A 23,056-nucleotide genomic window follows, 5' to 3' on the forward strand; every position below is an offset into this window, starting at 1 on the left:
CATACTCTAGTTGGGGTCTTACCAGAGACTTATATGCAGTCTCCTTTACATCCTTACTACAACCCCTAAACACCCTCATAACTATGTGCAGAGATCGGTACCCTTTATTTACAATCCCATTTATGTGATTACCCCAAAGAAGATTTTTCCTTATATTAACACCTAGATACTTACAATGATCCCCAAAAGGAACTTTCACCCCATCAACGCAGTAATTAAAACTGAGAGGACTTTTCCTATTTGTGAAACTCACAACCTGACTTTTAACCCCGTTTATCAACATACCATTGCCTGCTGTCCATCTCACAACATTTTCGAGATCACGTTGCAGTTGCTCACAATCTTGTAACTTATTTATCACTCTATAGAGAATAACATCATCCGCAAAAAGCCTTACCTCCGATTCCACTCCTTTACTCATATCATTTATATATATAAGAAAACATAAAGGTCCGATAACACTGCCTTGAGGAACTCCCCTCTCAACTATTACAGGGTCAGACAAAACTTCACCTACTCTAACTCTCTGAGATCTATTTTCTAGAAATATAGCAACCCATTCAGTCACTCTTTTGTCTAGTCCAATTGCACTCATTTTTGCCAGTAGTCTCCCATGATCCACCCTATCAAATGCTTTAGACAGGTCAATCGCGATATAGTCCATTTGACCTCCAGAATCCAAGATATCAGCTATATCTTGCTGGAATCCTACAAGTTGAGCTTCAGTAGAATAATCTTTCCTAAAACCGAATTGCCTTCTATCGAACCAGTTATTAATTTCACAAACATGTCTAATATAATCAGAAAGAATGCCTTCCCAAAGCTTACATACAATGCATGTCAAACTTACTGGCCTGTAATTTTCAGCTTTATGTCTATCACTCTTTCCTTTATACACAGGGGCTACTATAGCAACGCTCCATTCATCTGGTATAGCTCCTCCGACCAAACAATAATCAAATAAGTACTTCAGATATGGTACTATATTCCAACCCACTGTCTTTAGTATATCCCCAGAAATCTGATCAATTCCAGCCGCTTTTCTAGTTTTCAACTTTTGTATCTTATTGTAAATGTCATTGTTATCATATGTAAATTTTATTACTTCTTTGGCCTTAGTCTCCTTCTCTATCTCGACATTATCCTTGAAACCAACAATCTTTACATACTGCTGACTGAATACTTCTGCCTTTTGAAGATCTTCACATACACACTCCCCTTGTTCATTAATTATTCCTGGAATGTCCTTCTTGGAACCTGTTTCTGCCTTAAAATACCTATACATACCCTTCCATTTTTCACTAAAATTTGTATGACTGCCAATTATGCTTGCCATCATGTTATCCTTAGCTGCCTTCTTTGCTAGATTCAATTTTCTAGTAAGTTCCTTCAATTTCTCCTTACTTCCACAGCCATTTCTAACTCTATTTCTTTCCAGTCTGCACCTCCTTCTTAGTCTCTTTATTTCTCTATTATTAATTTCGCCTCATCACGACAAGCAGGTCACCTACGGGAGTCAAATCAAAAGACATGCACCTGGCGAGCCGAACATGTCCTCGGATATTCCCGGCACTGAAGACCATACGCCATTTCCTTTTTTTTTCTTTTTCTTGCTATTTTGCTTTACGTCGCACCGACACATATGTCTTATGGCGACGATGGGATAGGAATGGCCTAGGAATTGGAAGGAAGCGGCCGTGGCCTTTATTAAGGTACAGCCCCGGCATTTGCCTGGTGTGAAAATGGGAAACCAAGGAAAACCATCTTCAGGGCTGCCGACAGTGGGGCTCGAACCCACTATCTCCCGATTACTGGATACTGGCCGCACTTAAGCGACCGCAGCTATCGAGCTCGGTGCCATTTCATTTACTGAGCAAGCGTTTAACAGTGACTGCTATTTTAGTCACTGAGGGTTCGTATCATATCTACGATGTATGTTTAAACAGAAAAATACATACCGAATATTAGTTGAAACGTTCTACCGGGCGCGCAGCTGCGAGGTTGCATCTGCGAGACAGTGGGTTCGAACCCCACTGTCGGCAGCCCTGGAGATGGTTTTCCGTGGTTTACTATTTTTACACCAGGAAAATGAAGGGGATCTACCTTAATTAACGCCAGGGCCGCTTCCTTCCCACTCGCAGGCATTTCTAATCCCATCGTCGCGTAAGACTTTGCTGTGTCGGTGCGACGTTAAAGCATATTGAAAAACTTCAACACACTTTATGAATACAAAAAAAAAAAAAAAAAAAAACATTTACTTAACTTTAACTACAAACAAAGCACGAGCTACACAAAACTGAGGCACGGAGACACCCATTCAGCATGGCAAGCACTTGCAACGTTTTTGCACCTAGCCCTGCGCAGAAAATATTTTTGCAATTTGTTTTATGTCACGCCGACACAGACAAGTCTTATGGGAAGATAAGTATGGAAGCGACCGTTGCCTTAATTACGGTACAGGCCCAGAATTTTGCATGGTGTGAAAATGGGAAACCATCTTCAGGGCTGCTGACAATGGGGTTCGAACCCACTATCTTCCGAATGCAAGCTGATAGCTAAGTGAACAAACACTACAGCCACTTGCTCGGTATGTAACATTCTATCTGCTAGGAAATCACCATTGCCTAAAACGAAGTGATCAAGTGTGAAGTTGTGACAGATCATCTAGCAGGGGCGGTGTGTGGTATTGGTGCAGTGTTACACAACTCCCTATAATTGTACACTTAATTTATCGTCTTTTCTTCCATTGTTTTAGTTTCATAAACCTGACATATATTCGAAATCATGTTAAAAGCAACCATCCTTTGTTGTTCGTTGTACTAATGCTTCGTGACGGACCAATAAACGTTGCTGGCTTCGAATCAAACTCAGGGGGTGTGCTTTCCTACGGCAACTCCTTAGCGGACAGCGCAGCACAATGTACCTCAGCAGGGACGAGCCTAAGCCTGTATAGCATCAGGTAGCATGCTCGCCGATATCGGTTTCAGGGAGTTGCAGGAGACTAGCAAGTCCCCTATCAAGAAACAGTTCCGAATGTCCCCGTTAGATAGCGCCACTCTGCGGAGATTTCAAAATATACAACTTTTGCTTTACGTTGCACCGACGCAGATAGGTCTTACAGCTAGGGCTAGTAGTTGGAAGGAAGCAACGGTGACTTTAATTAAGGCATAGCCACAGCATTTGGCTGCTATGAAAATTGGAAACCGCGGAAAACCATCTTCAAAACTTCCGAGAGTGGTGTTCGAACCCACTATCCCCGACTGCAATCTCATAGCTATGCGACGCTAACCGCGCGACCAACTTGCTGGGTAATTTATTTTCCACGCCATACCAGACCACACACAATATTACCAACATCTTGCTTCAATGAAAAACAGGAGGGGAAACTTTCAGTTCAAGTTAGGCAAAAGTAACTGTGCCAGGCTAAGTGGCTCAGACGGTTGAGGGGGTGGCCTTCTGACCCCAACGTGGCAGGTTCGATCCTGGCCTAGTCCGATGGTATTTGAATGTGGCACGTCAGCCTCGCGTCAGTAGATTTACTGGTATGTAAAAAGAACTCCTGCGGGACTAAATTCCGGCATATCGGCGTCTCCAAAAACCGTAAAATGGTCGTTAGTGGGACGTAAAGCAAAAAACATTATTATTGAGAGTAACTGTAGTTATAGTTTATAATTAGACTCTTTCTTGGGTTGAAATTACCAGATACATTTCAGTTTTAGTAGCACTGTAGTTCATTACTTAACGATAATAGAGTCTCTTGTTATTTCTGTAAGCTACAAAAATGTGACACTGAAAATTTTAGTGCAACACCCAGCTTCAGATACAACCAGCCGCCACTGGTTTCTAGAGAAACATTTCGCAGTAGTATGGAAGGCATCATTTTCTGGAAAACAGTGTCAAATTTAACTGGAAGCTAAAGAGTTCTTAAATGTACTACACTGCGGCACAGCAAAACAGAAGAGCAGTGTGACTCAAGCTGCTGCATCTCACAAGCACCAACAACTCCTGTCTGAGAAGATTTCGTCATCGAGCTCTATAATTAAAACGTCAGATTCAATAATGATCTATGTGAAATGATAATGTCTGCTGACATACCACTGAGAAAATTAACAACCCAGCATTTAAGCAATTTACTACAGAAGTACACCAATCAACACATTCCTCATGCAACCGAACTCCGCAACAACTGTGTGACTACTTATTACGAAGATGCTTTAAATAGGATGAGATCTTCCGATACCAATAACAAGGGTTCAGTGAATGAAACAACTGACTCTGAAGGGAAGTACGTAGCAGATTACGTTGGTGATGATTTTTGGGTAGACCGGGCGAGTTGGCCGTGCGCGTAGAGGCGCGCGGTTGTGAGCTTGCATCCGGGAGATAGTAGGTTCGAATCCCACTATCGGCAGTCCTGAAGATGGTTTTCCGTGGTTTCCCATTTTCACACCAGGCAAATGCTGGGGCTGTACCTTAATTAAGGCCACGGCCGCTTCCTTCCAACTCCTAGGCCTTTCCTATCCCATCGTCGCCATAAAACCTATCTGTGTCGGTGCGACGTAAAGCCCCTAGCAAAAAAAAAAATAATAAAAAAATAAAAAAAATTGGGTAGGCCGAGCACAGGAAACATTTCTTGCTTCTTGTAAAGCACAGGGACGGACAAACAATTCAACAATTGCTGGTGTCTTTGACAACGGAATGAACATCTTATGGCTTCAGAAAGTTAAGGAAAAAAATATTAGGCCATATTCTGGTCATATTTTCACAGTTTATTAGGTCATATTCGTGACATAGTGGGTTTGAAACCCACTGTAGGCAGCCCAGGAAACCATCTCAGTGGCCGAACGTCAATTAAGTTAACGGTCGCTTCTCACTCCTAGCTCTTAACTATACAATCGTCATCGTAAAACCTATCTGTGTCGGCGCGACATAAAGCAAATAGTAAACAAAAAATGTATAAGGTCATGATATTCTAATTTTGGATTTTTTTTGTGCCATAAACATCCGGGCGTCCGCCTGTGTGGTGTAGTGGTTAGCGTGATTAGCTGCCACCCCCGGAGGCCCGGGTTCGATTCCCGGCTCTGCCACGAAATTTGAAAAGTGGTACGATGGCTGGAACGGGGTCTACTCAGCCTCGGGAGGTCAACTGAATAGAGGTGGGTTCGATTCCCACCTCAGGCATCCTGGAAGTGGTTTTCCGTGGTTTCCCACTTCACCTCCAGGCGAATGCCGGGATGGTACCTAACTTAAGGCCACGGCCGCTTCCATCCCTCTTCCTTGCCTATCCCTTCCAATCTTCCCCATCCCTCCACAAGGCCCCTGTTCAGCATAGCAGGTGAGGCCACCTGGGCGAGGTACTGGTCATACTCCCCAGTTGTATCCCCCGACCAAGAGTCTGAAGCTCCAGGACACTGCCCTTGAGGCGGTAGAGGTGGGATCCCTCGCTCAGTCCGAGGGAAAAACCGAACCTGGAGGGTAAACAGATGATGATGATGATGATGATGAAACACCCGGGCCCTATTGAGGAGTGTCTGTTCAAAAGGTGCCATTTTCACCACCAGGAAGTTGTGGGGAAAGCTCAGGAAAAGTGTGATAAAAGGCACATGGAACGTACCCGTGATCGAGTACAGTACAACTTTTAATGAATTACATCTTTTTGGTCTAGATTGAAGACCAAGAAAGCCATTCATGATGATATTTCTTGTGAACATAGGATGCAGGGCCGCCCCCGTGGTGTAGGGGTAGCGTGTCTGCCTCTCACCCGGAGGCCCCGGGTTCGATTCCCGGCCAGGTCAGGGATTTTTACCTGGACCTGAGGGCTGGTTCGAGGTCCACTCAGCCTACGTGATTAGAATTGAGGAGCTATCTGACGGTGAGATAGCGGCCCCGGTCTAGAATGCCAAGAATAACGACCGAGAGGATTCGTCGTGCTGACCACACGACACCTCGTAATCTGCAGGCCTTCGGGCTGAGCAGCGGTCGCTTGGTAGGCCAAGGCCCTTCAAGGGCTGTAGTACCATGGGGTTTGGTTTGGTTTTTATAGGATGCAGGAGCTATGCAGACGCAAACCACACTGCACAGGATCGACCCAGTTGGAGAAGATCCGTCACAGGGGCAAACCAGTCATTAGACTGAATTAAGCAAAGAAGAAGTAGATGAAGAAGAAGAAGAAGAAGAAGACATTCAATAGTATTCAACTACTGTAAAACATGTGGACGAAATACCGACTTTTTGAACCGACACTACCCCGGTATTTATGGCAAAAAATGCAAAATTAGAATATTATGAACTTATACATTTTGTGTTTACTATTTGCTCAAATATAAGTCTTCAAGTCCTCTCTAATCGCCCCATCAACTTCCATATTATTATTATTATTATTATTATTATTATTATTATGCCTTTGCTGGCGAGATGTAGTGTTTACAGTGCACTATGTCTTCCGGTATGGGCTATATCAAATTTGTTACTTTCATTGACCTGTCTCAGTCTCATCCTTGGCTTTGGCAATATAAAAGTGACTGAGGTAAGAGTGATGCTAGTAATACCATTGCTTATGCAGCCAGTCCCTGTTATGAATGGTGTGAAAATATCGCTCATAGGGTCGGTTGGTGCATGCATTTCAGTGGTCTTGGCAAACTGATATGTAATAGCATTGGCTGGCTCAGTGAGGAAAGCAACGGGAAACTACCTCACTCCTCATTTCCCTAGTACGCCTCTTCAGTGACGCCTAGGCTATTTATGACAGCTGTTGGCGGAGCTGCAGAGGATCAAACCAGCCTTCGGGCTGAATGGCTGAATACCCAACATACATTATTATTATTATTATTATTATTATTATTATTATTATTATTATTATTATTATTAAAATGGCGTGTGGCCTCCGGAGAGGCCTGGTGCATGTCTTTTGATTTGTCTCCCGTAGGCGACCTGCGCGTCGTGATGAGGATGAAATGATGAAGACGGCACATACACCCTGTCCCCGTGCCAGGGGAATGAACAAATTGTGGTTAAAATTGCCGACCCTGCCGGGAATCGAACACGAGTCCCTGTGACCAAAGGCCAGCACGCTAACCATTTAGCTGTGGAGCCGGACATTATTATTATTATTATTATTATTATTATTATTAGTATTATTATTATTATTAAAATGGCGTGTGGCCTCCGGAGAGGCCTGGTGCATGTCTTTTGATTTGTCTCCCGTAGGCGACCTGCGCGTCGTGATGAGGATGAAATGATGAAGACGGCACATACACCCTGTCCCCGTGCCAGGGGAATGAACTAATTGTGGTTAAAATTGCCGACCCTGCCGGGAATCGAACACGAGTCCCTGTGACCAAAGGCCAGCACGCTAACCATTTAGCTGTGGAGCCGGACATTATTATTATTATTATTATTATTATTATTATTATTATTATTATTATTATTATTATTAATCCAAAGACGCTTGTTTAATGCAATCTTAATTTCTAATGAACTGGATTATCGTCCATGGAACGGGGGTTTGTTTTTAAACACTCCTAAACGCCGGCGGCAGTACCTTACACATTAAACAAGTACCTGTGTTACAGAGCCGTGAGGATTAATAACATCCGTAACCCCCTTTCCACAACTATGCTTCTCGAGCGTAAAGGTTAAACATATCAAACCTAGTATTTGAAATCGTATAAATACCTCTAGGGTCAAGGCGGTCGGTCGATAACATGTAGCCAGGTTGTCCGATAACCAGTGACCCTCTAGCTCAGTCTAATTGGACGGTACATCTCGTCTAGTGCTTATCTGGCTGACAAGAGGTCAATGTTCCCCAGTACCAATCCCATTTTCTCTCTTTCTCTCTCCCCCATGTGGTGTTAAAAAGACTGCTCTGTGTTCCCCTACTCTCTCAGTCAGGCACGGGACGAGCCTCCAGGGAATTGCGATATGCATGAGCGATACGGCACCAGGTCCATTCAGACTTTCAGCGTGCCATCTGCAGAAGAGAAACGAGCCGTAATTCACGTAATAAGAGACCGAGCGCTGTCTAGAAACATCTCACAGTCAGAGATCAAAATAACATTCACAAGCGCACTCCTCTGAATTACAGCACAAGAATTATCTCAGTATTACTAATACAATCGGGGTTTTCTGTAATCATGAAGCCGGACTGAGTGGCTCAGACGGTTAAGGCGCTGGCCTTCTGACCCCAACTTGGCAGGTTCGATCCTGGCTCAGTCCGGTGGTATTTGAAGGTGCTCAAATACGTCAGCCCCGTGTCGATAGATTTACTGGCACGTAAAAGAACTCCTGCGGGACTAAATTCCGGCACCTCGGCTTCTCCGAAAACCGTAAAAGAGTAGTTAGTGGGACGTAAAACAAATAACATTATTATTATTATTACTATTATTATTATTATTATTACTATTATTATTATTATTATTATTATTATTATTATGTAATCATGAAACGAAATGGCTTATGGTTTCTAGTGCTGGGAGTGTCCGAGGACAAGTTCGGCTCGCCAGGTGCACATCTCTCGAATTGACACCCGTAAGTGATCTGCGCGTCAAAATGAGGATGAAATGATGAAGACGACAAATACACCCAGCCCCCGTACCAGCGGAATTAACCAATTATGGTTAAAATTACCGGCCCTGCCTGGAATCAAACCCAGGGCCTCTGACACTAACGCAAGCACGCTAACCATTTAGCCATGGAGTCGGACTCTGTAATCATGTTTGTGCTTTAATATGAAAATATAACCAGTAATTTTAATCCATTTTATGGTCCTGTGCCACGAAGTACTTTAAGTCCCCTTGGCACTTTTACTGAAAATGAAAATAAAATGTGAATATTTCAACCTTTCACGAGTTTTTTGAGATGGACAATTTAATGAATTATCCTATACAGTGCTTTTTAATGTTTAATTTCTTAGCAGACAAAGTAGGGGACCCATACCACAAAATATGTAAAATTAAGCAATTTCCTCAATTGTGCCGAAAGTTGAAGGGCTGAAGGGTCCGGAAAGGTTTTAAATTGCGAGTTTTGGACAGCTCTATCAAACTGAAAATCCAGAGCCTGTTTCCAGTCATTCGAATGAAGCCCCCATCTAGCGGCAAGGATATGAATTGTGCCGGCTGCCGAAGTCTGTCGCACTCCTCTGGGGCAATGATTATGAATGACAGATGAACTAAAATTATAGTGGAGAGTGTTGCTGGAATGAAATATGACAGGGAAAACCGGAGTACCCGGAGAAAAACCTGTTCCGCCGCCACTTTGTCCAGCACAAATCTCACATGGAGTGACCGGGATTTGAACCGAGGAACCCAGCGGTGATAGGCCGGCGCGCTGCCGCCTGAGCCACGGAGGCTGTTGGAGATTCATAGAAAAGGACTCGTACACACTCTAACGGCGTTATGTGATTTGGATATGCAATCTCCCTGTACATAGTTTAGTATTACAAGTATGAGCTCCTGCTATCTAGCGGAGCTACTGGGAACTGCCATATCGCTTGTATTTATGCTTTTGTTTTGTACTGTTATTCTGTGCTCGTTGGTTTGTAGTAAGTAAGAATAAAGATGGCAGCCATGACGAAGTAAAGTGATTCAGTGTTTTATTTATTAGTGATATCCCCAACAGAGGCTCTGTCTCTATCAAATTAAAGAAACACATTTCTAAAATCACTTCCGGCCTAAATGCCGTTTCGGAAAAACAGCCTAAAATCGCTTATTTCTTTATTAGTTTTCGTTTTGATTCAAACCGTAGCCCAATTAACTTATTTACATAATTTAATGTGTTCCTTGGCTCAATACCCTCAGGCGCATTTTAGATTTTCTTGAAACAAGTCCACACCGACTGTAGTTATAAGGGCTTAAGTAGGACTCTGCGTTGTCTCACATTATCGCTCGTAGTGGTAGAAAAAGGCAAACTCTTAATCTAATCGACCGGATAACGATGATTAAGAAAAGGATTGGAATTTTTAGGAATAAATAAAGGATATCTAGTATTATTTTTTTTTGCCTAAAATTCGTAGTTAACATCCCTGGGATGTTTTCATCATAGAGAAGCTTGCCTGAAGGACTAGAAATGTGGATTTTTTGCGGCGGTACGCAACGGTACGCATTACCGCCACCGTTCTCTCGGAGGAAAGAAAAAATGAAGAAAAATGAAATGAAAGATAAATGAAACTTTTTGTCCGCTTTTGTTACATTGCTATAGCCTAGAGATAATGCGTACGAACACATGATTGAAGTTTCTGTAAATTGCCGTTCTAAAATGATCATTCTTGTCCTATTAACCATTTCGTATTGTCAGTTCAGAGTTAGAGACAATGAATAATAATAATAATAATAATAATAATAATAATAATAATAATAATAATCGAAGTGGTATACCAACTAACTAGAAATATCTACAACAAAAGATCAAGGCCAAGCTTAGGCATTATTGTTCAGTCATTCGTCCAGAGGCGAATGTATGCAGCAGAATGCTTTGTATTGACCAGGAAGGGTTAATTGAAAAGTTAGAAGCCAAAGAAAGAAAAATCCTGAGAAAGATCCTATTGTAGGATCAATCAGAGAAAATGGTAAGTACAGTAGACGGCATAACAATGAGCTGTACATGCATGTGTGCATGTGGAAAGGATAACGGACACCATTCGGAAACGGAGGATTAATTTTTATGGCCACATAACACATATGAGCTCGCAGAGATTGACCAACCTGATCTTATCCTACTTTGTAAACAAGAAAACCAAGGGACCCTGGTTCACCGAAGTTGAAAAAGACCTTCAAGAAATAAGGATCACGCATGAAGATATCCAGGAACGTGTTCCTCTCCAGAAGAAAGTTCAAGCATACCAGCGATTTCAAGAAAAACCGAAGTTGAAAACAGGCAAGAAGTGGACTGATGAAAGAAAGGAGGCTCACAGAAAGCGAATGCGGGAATACTGGCAAAGAATTAAAGCTCAAGGACGCAAACGGTTGATATAACGTGGTCCACAGCCGGCCGAAACGAATAATAATAATAATAATAATAATAATAATAATAATAATAATAATAATAATAATAATAACAATGACGATGATTTTATTTGCCTTACGTCCCACTAACTACTTTTACGGTTTTCGGAGACGACGAAGTGCCGGAATGTAGTCCCTCAGGAGTTCTTTTACATTCCAGTAAATCTACCGACACAAGGCTGACGTACTTGAAAAACTTCACATACCACCGGACTGAGCCACGATCGAACCTGCCAAGTTGGGGTCGAGAAGGCCAGCGCCTCAATCGTCTGAGTCACTCAGCCTAGCAAAGAAAATTAAAGAAATGATCTTCGTCTTGCTATTTGTTATCCTTCCACATTTTCGGCTACTGGAATGCAATAGAGTTTGTGGTTGGTTTTCTCACCCGGCACCAACCAAACCGTTATGAAGGACAATCTAACGAAATCCGTATTGCACCAAGTGCCGTTAATACCAACGTAGTAGCAAACACTTGGTAAATACTTAACCGTCATAGTTAATCTGTGTTTAATGTGTGTTTAAATTTAACTGCATTCACTGTTTTTTTAAATAATTTGAAAAGCATAAAACACTTGTTCTGTGCTGTCAAAACAAGCGAGTTTATTGTTATATAGTAGGAACAAGGCGTGCACGTGGTTCGCAAGTCAGTGAAGTGAAATGATTCAAATAACTAATTATTTTGTATCGGTCCACAATAAAAGAAAGCATGACGATTCTTTTGAAATATCTCGTAAAACTGTGAATCAAGTTAATGTGAAGAAAGCATCACAAGTACCGACATATTTATTGCAGTTCAAGAGGGAAATAATTCTGACCAGGATGGGCCCGATTGTTGGACATTAATCAGAAAAATGATTTCTTTCAGAGAAACGAGTGTCTTTATGTCAAAAATAAAATGTTAGTTTGTAAGGTGTGTCAAGATTTTACAATTTTTATTTATTTCGTATGGCAAAAGAATACACTCTTACGATAGTACCAATATGTGCAAACTAGTAGTAAATTTAAATATTTACAAATTAAGGCTGATCAATGATAAACTGCAGTACAATTACAGCTGAATATCCAATTTTCTTAACCAATTAATAGCATCATCGGTGGCTTCGTGGATATCCTTCATTGTGCCATTAAATTTACGGAGTAGGCACTCCATGACGATGCGATGGATGGTCTGAGGCACATCTTTAAGTGTCCTCGACGATCTTCCATTTGTTTTTCCAGAACTTACATCTGCCATGTTGGGTTCTTATCCTGTTCAGTCACGTCCAGGCGTTCCTTGGTAAGCTGAAACCAGGAGGTTTAAGATAATAACACAGATGGAATTGAAACATTTCTTCAGAGCGGGCCAGTTGTAAAATGAATACCTACCTTTGAATGAAATAATAAATAATAATAATAGTAATAACAATAATAATAATAATAATTAATAACGTCACTGGCTTTACGTCCCACTAACTACTTTTACGGTTTTTTGAGACGCCGAGGTGCCGGAAGTTTGTCCCGCAAGAGTTCTCGTACGTGGCAGTAAATCTACCGTCACTAGGCTGACGTATTTAAGCAGCTTCAAATACCATCGGACTGAGCCAGGATCGAACCTGCCAGGCTGGGTTCAGAAGGCCAGCGCCGCAACCATCTGAGCCACTGAGCCCGGCTTTGAAAGAGAAGAAGAATGTACATCTAGAGATATGAACAAAGTGTGATTCACTTTATGAAGTTCGGACGATTATCGCCACCCTTTTTCTTTAAAAAAAAAAAAAGGCACTGACCCTGAATATTGCAAGAATGAGTCAATAGATCAATGATGATTATTTCGAATTTTAGGCGTTGACCTACGGGAAGGCTTCATTAAACTTGGATTAAACTAAGACAAGACTTGAAAGTAAGGTTTGGTAACATTTGTTAAATACATCACTATGCTAGTATTCGCTTATTGCTACTTTAAAAAATGAATCTGTCTGAAATTATAGGTCACCACAAGCATTCTTATGACTACAGCAAGTTTACAAATTAATAACTTGCAAGTTATGATGAGAGGAAATGAAATATACATATCGAAGAGAAATATTTGCGATTTTGCAGCACGATGGGCGCGTCAACATGGAGATGCATATAGATACTACTTTAACATTCTGATCGATCTCTTCAGTGATGCGAGGGCAAAGGAATGGGTGACATCTTTGTGAGTTTGCTGCAGAAGTAGACAAAGAAAGAAGTACAGCAACCATGCCCCTGGCTCCCAGCATAAATCGAACAACTTCAAGGTTTTTGATGTGATTTTGTAGAGATAATAGGGGATATACAAATAATTGTACCTAGTTGTTATCTTTTGCTCGTTCTGCTGCATCAGAGTCGAATCTGAAGGTTGGGTCGATTTTATACCACCTGATATTACCTGATACTTGTAATTTGGATGACAACAGGCCAGTCCGGTTTCTTGCTACACCCTTAATATGTCAGTAGTGATGGCGAGATTTTGACTATCGTCTTAACGGAAAGTCAAAATAAATAATCCTGCACCCGCACCCACCTTCCTAATACAACCGGAAGAAAAGAAGGAAAGGGTCCAACCCTTTAAATAAAGAGAGTATAGTCTGTAAAAGGCACACAAAACAAACACCGTCGCGTGCCTCAAAATCTGAGGTTGCCACATTTCACCTCAGTCACATACAAGCAAACTATCATCCCAGAGGGAAGTTTAGGAATCAATACCTAAAGCACAATAGCTGTCTCAAGTACTTAGGTGTGACATTTGACAGGACATTGACGTACCGAAATCATACTGGAAAAACGGCTGCAACACTGAAAAGTCGTAACAACATATTTAGTAGGTTACCTGAAACATGATGGGGTACCGACGCCAGCACACTCAGGACTACTGCTTTGGCTGTAGTATATTCTCCAGATGAATATTGTGCAGGCATTTGGTTAAATAGCTCTCACTATCATCTCGTGGATATTCAACTTCGCCAGACAATGCCCTGGTACTCTGCGTTGTACTCCCTCCCAGTGGTTGCCTGTACTATGTAACATTGCTCCACTCCATCTTAGGAGTCAGCAATCTCTTGTTCGCCTGTGGTGTAGGGCCTTGGAAAACGATACTCTTCCAATTCATCATGATGTCAAACGTCTTTCTAGACCAAGACTGAAATCAAGAAAGCCAGCTTGCAAGACGGCTGTAGATCTTACGTCAACCAGGTTCTGAAATGCCTGGAGAGATGAATGGTTAAACTCGACACCTCATGGCCAAATTTCAATCAGTGATTCCACTACAAGGCTGGCTTTAATCTACCTCGGACAGTCTGGTCAAGGTTAAACAGGATTCGATGTGGTACTGGTCGAACTGGTGCAGCCCTATATCAATGGGTTTGGATAAATTCTCCCCAATGTGATTGCGGTTTTGAATTGCTAACCATCAAGCCTATTGTGCAGGAGTGCTCTCTACGTGCATATCCCAGCTCCTTGCACGAACTCCACTCAGCATCTCCAGAAGGAATTAGATGGATAGCAGATCTTTCTATCCGTATTTGAAAATTGGTCCTACTGCTGTAAATTGTATATATGTTACAATATAATTTAATGTAATTCTTATTGTCTTGTAAGCATCATACGCTAAATAATAAAATAGGAAGAGATAAGAGTTAGACAAGGAAGGTAGGGTGTTGTGGTGGTGATTTTTGTTTTCAAGGGAAGTACAAGAAGCCTACCATCCCCTCAGAAGAGTTCGAATAGTTGAGATGAATGCGAAGAGCATTATAAAATTCAGAAAAATCCCAGTCTCTGCTATGGACCTCGTTCACCTCTCACGTTGGCAGGAGATATCGTGGATAGGTTCTATGCCAGCCTCCACATGGGGTAGTGGAACATATTAATGACATATCAGATTAGTTTCTAAAGACACAAATAGCATTACATTGTTACTATAGTACTATAAATACTGTACTACTATTCGCGTTGGACCTCCGTGCCCCCAAAACAAACATGACGTCATGGGCAGAGGCGTGCCAACATGTTTCATGCTACTCACTTGAAGTGTATTTGCCTACTTCACAGTTCCTCTCTGTTTCTGACTAATGGAGCTGTGGTTACAAACAATGTCTGTCTACGCCTTCTCTTCCCCCTCACTGAGTCAACCTCATGTTAGGTGCACAGAAGTCGGACGTGAACTGTAGTAGAGAAGTGATGTTTCTTACCTGCGACTTGTAACGTTGCATTGCGGCTAACAGCATGGCCCGCCTGGTTCCTGGCCACACACCAATACACTCCACCATCCTGCTCTTTCTTGCCGTGCACCACACGAAGGAAGAAAAGAGAGCCCGCCGGAAGCAGAACGCGATGGGACTTGGCGTCTGTTGGAGATGTCTTAACGGGTTCTCCGTCCTTGAACCACTCAATCACAGGTTCCGGCTTGCCCTCAGCCTTACAGTTCAAAGTCACGGGCTCGTTCTTGGCTACGATGATGTCCGACGGGTGTTCAGTAATTCGAGGGGTGCGGTACTGAGCTGTAACAAACAATGAAATTGTAACATCAGTTATCAGATAAATATCAAATCACCTTCACAATAGAAGACATAAAAATAAGTTACATTGATATTCTTGACTGAAAATCTAATACTGGGTGACGATTCTATACTATAATAAATTAACGATAATTTGAGAAGTTACGGTATTTGATCGTGAAGACCCCCAACATTTTTGTGTAATGATGTGTTCGTGGCATGAAAGTTATATTAGCGAGGAGATACAAAGCAGAAGGGGTAAAGGCATCCACGGTTCACATGGATGGATGAAGGCTCGATTCCCCGTCTGAAAGTCCGAAATTTAGGAACGATAATCTTGCTTCTAGAGAGAAGAGCCTCCGTGGCTCAGGCGGCAGGGCGTCTGCCTCTCGCAGCTGGGTTCCGTGATTCAAATCCCGGTCACTCCATGCGAGATTTGTGCTGGACAAAGCGGAGGAGGGACGGGTTTTTCTCTCCGGGTACTCCGGTTTTCCCTGTCATATTTCATTCCAGCAACACTCTCCAATATCATATTATTTCGTCTGCCATTCATTAATCATCGTCCCAGAGGCGTGCGACAGGCTTCGGCAGCCGGCACAATTCGTATCCTCGCCGCTAGATGCGGCTTCATTCACTCATTCCATTCCTGACCTGGTCGAATGACTGGAAACAAGCTGTGGATTTTTTTCATTCTTGCTTCCAGAGAGTTGCATTACCATAAAGCTCACTAAACCTACACAAGAAATGGAGACAAAGGTGGCCGGGCATACAACTAACCTCCAAATCCCATTTAGTGCCGTAAGTACGAACAGTGGAAGCTTTTACCTTCTACTCTTTCAAGGGCTTTCTTCGCCTTTATGGAAATTGCTTTCTTCAAGTTTAAAAAGACTGTAGTATTATCACTTAAAGCAGTAATTATCTTTGTTTTCAGCTTATCCTACTTTTCTGGGGGGTCACTGGAGACAATGAGGCTCATTCTAGTTTTGGCTTGGGGTATGCTCAAGGCTTTAACATCCACATCCGACAGACGAATCACCATCGACAGTGTCCTATTCCTTCACTCTATATGAACACTTCCGAGAGGTTTCAAGTGATTTGAAACTGTATACCACAACTTCTCCTATCATGACAGCCAACTTTCTGGTGGTGATTTTTTTCCACCGACGGGATTCGAACCGGCTAACCACGGTATCAGTCGTAAAGACTTGACGTCTTACTGTTCAAGGTCATCGGGTGGGCAATGCATTGCTTATATTAATATAGTCACAACGACGCACACAAAATGCTGTCAACTTGTGTACACGGATTTATTTACAATTATTTACGAATTAAATGTACATAACCTTAATCACTGTATCACAAACAAAACACTTGTGCCGATCACAGCACCTAGAGGTTGTAATCTAAAAACACAGTTGAAATAGTTGACGACCGACAGCCTACATCGGCATGTCAGCTAACCACAACAAGTGTTCACCAGTGAAACTCCTACTAAACAATAACTCGTCTCTACCGTCAAGATCGCCTCCTTATATGGGTGCCTGGCCAGGTTTCTACAAAGATACGTTATAAAAAATACCTTCTCGTAAATTATAGAGTGCTTAATGCATAGATATAGTGTACAGAATACTCTCCATAATTCTCGTCTACCCAGTGCCTTTCCGAATGTTACAGTGTGTTTCAAAATACCGTTGTGGATTACAAATGATATATACAGGTAAGAATAAATTAATTACAGGTTCTTACATATAAATGTCTATATGCAGTACATGTTTCATGACATAACCTCACACATAATCTCACACACAATGCGATCATTCGACTTAATTATTAAATAATACTAATACTAAATGGATGTAAACACTTCCTAGCTATTCATTACATGTAATAATAATAATAATAATAATAATAATAATAATAATAATAATAATAATAATAATAATAATAATTCAGTGCGGGCAGTATCCAGTATTCGGGAGATAGTAGGTTCGAACCCCACTGTCGGCAGCCCTGAAAATGGTTTTCCGTGGTTTCCCATTTTCACACAAGGCAAATGCTGGGGCTGTACCTTAATTAAGGCCACGGCCGCTTCCTTCCAACTCCTAGCCCTTTCCCGTCCCATCGTCGCCATAAGACCTATCTGTGTCGGTGCGACGTAAAGCAACTAGCAAAAAAAAAAAAAATAATAATTCAAGCTCGATATTTGCATTATTTACCCATGGGTGAAAGAATACTGTTTTCAAGTTATATCCGTTTATCATACTTGCGTCAATATAGGAACATTGTATTATCTATTCGGAGGATTTTCACTCGCCTGGTCGCCTGCGCTGCGAGCCTATCTCCCGCCAAACATTTTGCCGTTATGTGCTTCTCGGTGCCATAATTTCCCCTCCTTTGCAATCTGCTGAGAGCTTTATCAGCGTAAGGTCCAGTTTAGTCAAGTGTTCACGCGTTTAGTGCTCAGTGTGTTGTTCCAATGCTATTTTCATTATGCGAGTGTATGCATGTATATAATACCTTCATAAAGTACAGGAAATCTTGTGCGAAAACGCGCTGGCCTCATGGCAACGTGCATGGCGGGAGATAGGTTCGCAGGGCAGGCGACCGGGCGAGTAAGAATCGTCCGAATAGATAAAATAATATCCCTGTATCAATAACCAATATGGTACTTGATTAATTTTACGAAAGGATGCCTTATTCAAAATCCTACAAATCATAAACCAGTCAGTCAAATTTTTGTACAAACGTAACAAACACAACAGTGTTTAAATTATTCTTTATGTAGTGCTACCATCACTCCACACTAACCTTGGAAGCAGAGCAGTTAGCAGCATCGCTTCAGCAGGGTCTACGCTAAATCTGAGCATATTCTGTAGTTGGTTTGATAGTACGGATCAGCATATGAACAACGTCAAACACGATCAGTGGATTACTTCTAACTGGATCTAAGTTTAGCTACTGGAATGGATTAAGTTGCATCCTGCAGAAGCTTGTGCCTGCCATTCCATCAGCTCCGTATTAATAGCCGCTGAGGTGAGCGATGAAAGTTATTTGCTACATCGATCGTGTATACACTTCAGCGCTCCACACATGGGCAGTGAACATGACTAGCAGATGTCGAAGTTCTATGGCAACATGGTACGACACATAGTCATAAAATGGTGATGTAATACTCTACCGTATATGTGGGCATTTAAAAGTTATTTTTGGATACCCAGGAGGGTATATAGCAAGGGCAATATGATGTAAGAATTCCATGTTAGTAGTTCAAAAGAAAATAAAGATCGATTTGCATGTTTCATATATGTTACGTCATGGATATACATTCATTTCACAACCAACGCGTTACTATGTATGGTCCCTCAAAAAAATAAAAAATGGTATGTTCCCCGCATTTCATATTTTATCGGAATTTAAATTATTAAGAAAATCGAACTCACCTCCCATATAGACACATACCCAGCGGATACCCACAACAAACATTCTATCTCCAGGTTTTGTTTCCGAAAAAAGTGTACGTGTCCGCCTCTGTGGTGTAGTGCAAGCAGCAGAGGGTTGGGTTTGATTCCCGGCTCTGCCACGAATTTTGAAAATTGTTACGAGGGCTGGAACGGGGTCTACTCAGCCTCGGGAGGACAAATGAGTAGAGGGACCTTCGATTACCACCTCAGCCATCCTCGAAGAGTTTTTCCGTGTTTCCCACCTCGGCGATGTACTCACCCTCCCCTGCAGTTGTATTCCCGACCCAAAGACTCACTCTTCAGGACACTGCCCTTGAGGTGAAAGAGATGGGATCCCCCAGTGAGTCTGAGGCAAAAAAAAAGACCCTGGAGGGTAAATGGATTAAGAAAGAAACCAAACCAAACCAAACCCCATGTCGCAACAGCCCCCGAAGGGCCATGGCCTACCAGGTGACCGCTGCTCAGCCCGAAGGCCTGCAGATTATGAGGTGTTGTGTGGTCAGCACGACGGATCCTCTCGGCTGCTATTCTTGGCTTTCTACACCGGGATTAAGAAGGAAAGAAAGAAAGAAAGAAAGAAAGAAAGAGAAAGAAAAGTGTGCGTGCGAGGAACTTACACCTCGTACGATACTGTGCGTTCATTCTTTTTTGAGCGACTGTTCATGTTCATCACCAAGTTTCCTTCCTCTTATCTTCGCACTCATTTTGCTACAAATTATTTGCACAAATGATATGTTTACATCCACAGACAAAACTGTAGGTAAACCCATGATTCAGCCTACTTCCCTCGTTTCAGTTCCTCTCAGCACGGGAGAACGAACAGAACCAGTGTAATCACTCCAGGCTACTGGTGGAAACCCGTGTAGCAGCTCTTGTCTTTGCTGAAACAAAGAAACTTCATATTTTGTACCAGAAACAAATGGGAAGCCACTGCATTCAGGAAGCTTGCCATGGTTTCGTTTGCTATTCCACTTGAGTCAATGATCAGTTCAGTCTTGAATAATTAAAAAGATGACTTTTAGTGGGGTGAAATGTATTACAAATTAACTCAGTGCAACATGATGTATGTATGGCTCTTCCCGTTCATTAGTAGATACTACTGTACTGTATATCCACAGTGAAGCTACTTGCTTTACGTCGCACCGACACAGATAGGTCTTATGGCGACGATGGGACAGGAAAGGCCTAGGAGTGGGAAGGAAACGGCCGTGGCCTTAATTAAGGTACAGCCCCAGCATTTGCCTGGTGTGAAAATGGGAAACCACGGAAAACCATTTTCAGGGCTGCCGACAGTGGGGTTCGAACCCACTATCTCCCGAATACTGGATACTGGCCGCACTTAAGCGACTGCAGCTATCGAGCTCGGTATCCACAGTGAAGACAATCAATGAAAAATATATTCTTTTTACATCATGGAGCAGATGAAAGGCTAGTTCACTGAATTCCCTCCAGAGACGACCAAATCATTAAAACAATGTTGCAGATATGCTACATATCACACATATAAGGGGGTTTAAACGGGGCCCGGCTAAGAAAGGGTTGCCTTAAATAAGGCTACTGCCGTTTCCTTCCCAATCTTAGGCCTTTCCTGTCCTATGGTCGGCGTAAGACCTATCGGTGTCGTTGCGACGCAAAGCAAATTGTAAAAAAAAAAAAAAAAGACATGGGTACGATTCTCCATCAGAAAGTCGGAACAATTCGAAACGAGACATGCAGTGCTAGAGAAACACCCGGCGCTACGGTTTACTCAGCCTACACCAGAAATGAGTACGCGTTAATTCCTGAGAGTACGAGGGTGGGGTGGGGGCAAAGGTTGCCGAGCGAAGGGATAGCCACTCTATATCACTTTGTGCCTTCAATTTTCACTGCTCGAAGACCGTTCGGGCTGTACCCAGACGGCACTGCTTTTTTATTTGTCTGCTGTTGAAGTTGGAACGAAGATAGGTAACTGATCTCTTCTATAACATCATCTATGAATTTCTGAAGCCTTATATCACGTTTTGTTTTCTCTATAAAGGAATTCACGTTATGAGACAAATCCCGTCAATTACGACAGAGTAAAGTATTCATTACGGGTAAGAAGACATTTCAAGGTAGCATGAAACCTCCAATTAATGGCAACAGTAATTAACTAAAACCAAACCCCATGGCACTACAGCTCTTGTCCGACTCGTTGGCTGAATGGTCAGCGTACTGGGCTTCAGTTCAGAGGGTCCTCGGTTCGATTCCCGACCGGGTCGAGGATTTTAACCTTCACTGGTTAATTCCAATGGCCCAGAGGCTGGGTGTTTGTGCTGTCCCCTACATCCCTGCAATTCCGGATAAGAGATAGGCATGCTACCCCTACACCACGGGGCCGGCACAACAATAATTAACCTATCTTCTACTAATACCAACAATGAAGGTTTTGTTACACCACTAACTGCGCAAGATTGCGAATGCCATTCTAATATTTTAAGACAGTAGGTTTAAGTGAAATGAATATATGAGGAATAATAATAATAATAATAATAATAATAATAATAATAATAATAATAATAATAATAATAATAATAATAATAATAATTCGCACTCGTACACCTTCTCTGCTCCACGGAAATTTATAAAATCATAGGTATGTTTTTGGACTTAGAAAACGTCACCTTCGTGTCTCTAGATTTACTGGCACGTTTAACAACTAACACGGATCAAAATTCCAGCTCCGCATTGTCTCCGAAAACCGTAACAGTGATTAGTGAGACGTAAAACTAACATTATTATTATTATTACTTTTATTATTATTATTATTATTATTATTATTATTTCTTAATCTGTTTACCCTCCAGGGTTGGATTTTCCTTCAGCGAGGTATCCTACCTCTATTGCCTCAAAGACAGTGTCCTGGAGCGTGAGACTTTGGGTTGGGGGATATAACTGGAAAGGAAGATCAGAACCTCACCTATGGCGAACAGGGGCCTTGCCGCGGGATGGGAATATCGGAAGGGATAGACAAGGGCGAGGAAAGGTAGCGGCCGTGACTTTAAGTTAGGTACCATCCCGGCATTTGCCTGGAGGAGAAGGGGAAAATCACGGAAGACCACTTTGAGTATGGCTGAGGAGGGAATTCAATTCTCCTCTACTCAGTTGACCTCCCGAGGTTGAGTGGACCCCGTTTCAGCCCTCGTACTACTTTTCAAATTTCGTGGCAGAGCTGGTAATCAAACCCCGGCCTCCGGGGGTGGCAGCTAATCACACTAACCACAGAGGCGGACATTATGATTAGCCCGACTCATTGGCTGAATGTTCAGCATTGAGGCCTTCGGTTCAGAGGGACCGGGGCTCGATTCGGGGCCGGTTCGGGGATTTTAATCGCCTATGATTAATTTATCTGGCTCGGGGACTGGGCATTTGTGTTTATCCCAACACTTCCCTCTTCATATTCACACAACACACTATACTATCAACCACCGCATGTAGGGTTAGCTTCAGGAAGTGCATCAGCCGTGGCCAAATCCACATGTTCGACACAGTTAGCACCCGCACCCCTCAACCCCACAGGTATGGGAAAAGCGGTATAAAGAGAATTATTATTATTATTATTATTATTATTATTATTATTATTATTATTATTATTATTATTATTATTATTATTATTATTATTATTATTTAAAATTATCTCTGTGATCATCATCATCATCATCATCTGTTTACCCTCCAGGTTCGGCTTCTCCCTCGGACTCAGCGAGGGATTCCACCTCTACCGCCTCAGGGCAGTGTCCTGGAGTTTCAGACACTTGGTTTTGTTACACCACAGGCCTAGGCGGCCTCACCTGCTATGCTGAATAGGGGCCTTGTGGAGGGATGGGATGACTGGAAGGGATAGGCAAGGAAGAGGGAAGGAAGCGGCCGTGGCCTTAAGTTAGGCACCATCCCGGCATTCGCCTGGATGAGAAGTGGGAAACCACGGAAAACCACTTCCAGGATGGCTGAGGTGGGAATCGAACCCACCTCTACTCAGTTGACCTCCCGAGGCTGAGTGGACCCCGTTCCAGCCCTCATACCACTTTTCAAATTTCGTGGCAGAGCCGGGAATCGAACCCGGGCCTCCGGGGGTGGCAGCTAATCACGC

The 23,056-nt window shown here is 42.5% G+C and overlaps 1 protein-coding gene across 1 annotated transcript in view; it reads right to left on the reverse strand.

Moving 5' to 3' along the window:
• Positions 1-16,277, reverse strand: part of LOC136856910 (roundabout homolog 2) — a 465,398-nt gene extending 449,121 nt beyond the window's left edge. The window contains exons 1-2 of the mRNA XM_067135190.2: positions 16,265-16,277; positions 15,182-15,490 (exon numbers count right to left, since the gene is read on the reverse strand). Coding sequence (XP_066991291.2) covers positions 15,182-15,490; positions 16,265-16,277 — 322 coding nt within the window. The remainder of the gene's footprint in view (positions 1-15,181; positions 15,491-16,264) is intronic.
• Positions 16,278-23,056: the final 6,779 nt, after the last annotated feature.

This window comes from Anabrus simplex, chromosome 1 (genome assembly GCF_040414725.1).
Source record: "Anabrus simplex isolate iqAnaSimp1 chromosome 1, ASM4041472v1, whole genome shotgun sequence".
NCBI lineage: Eukaryota > Metazoa > Arthropoda > Insecta > Orthoptera > Tettigoniidae > Anabrus > Anabrus simplex.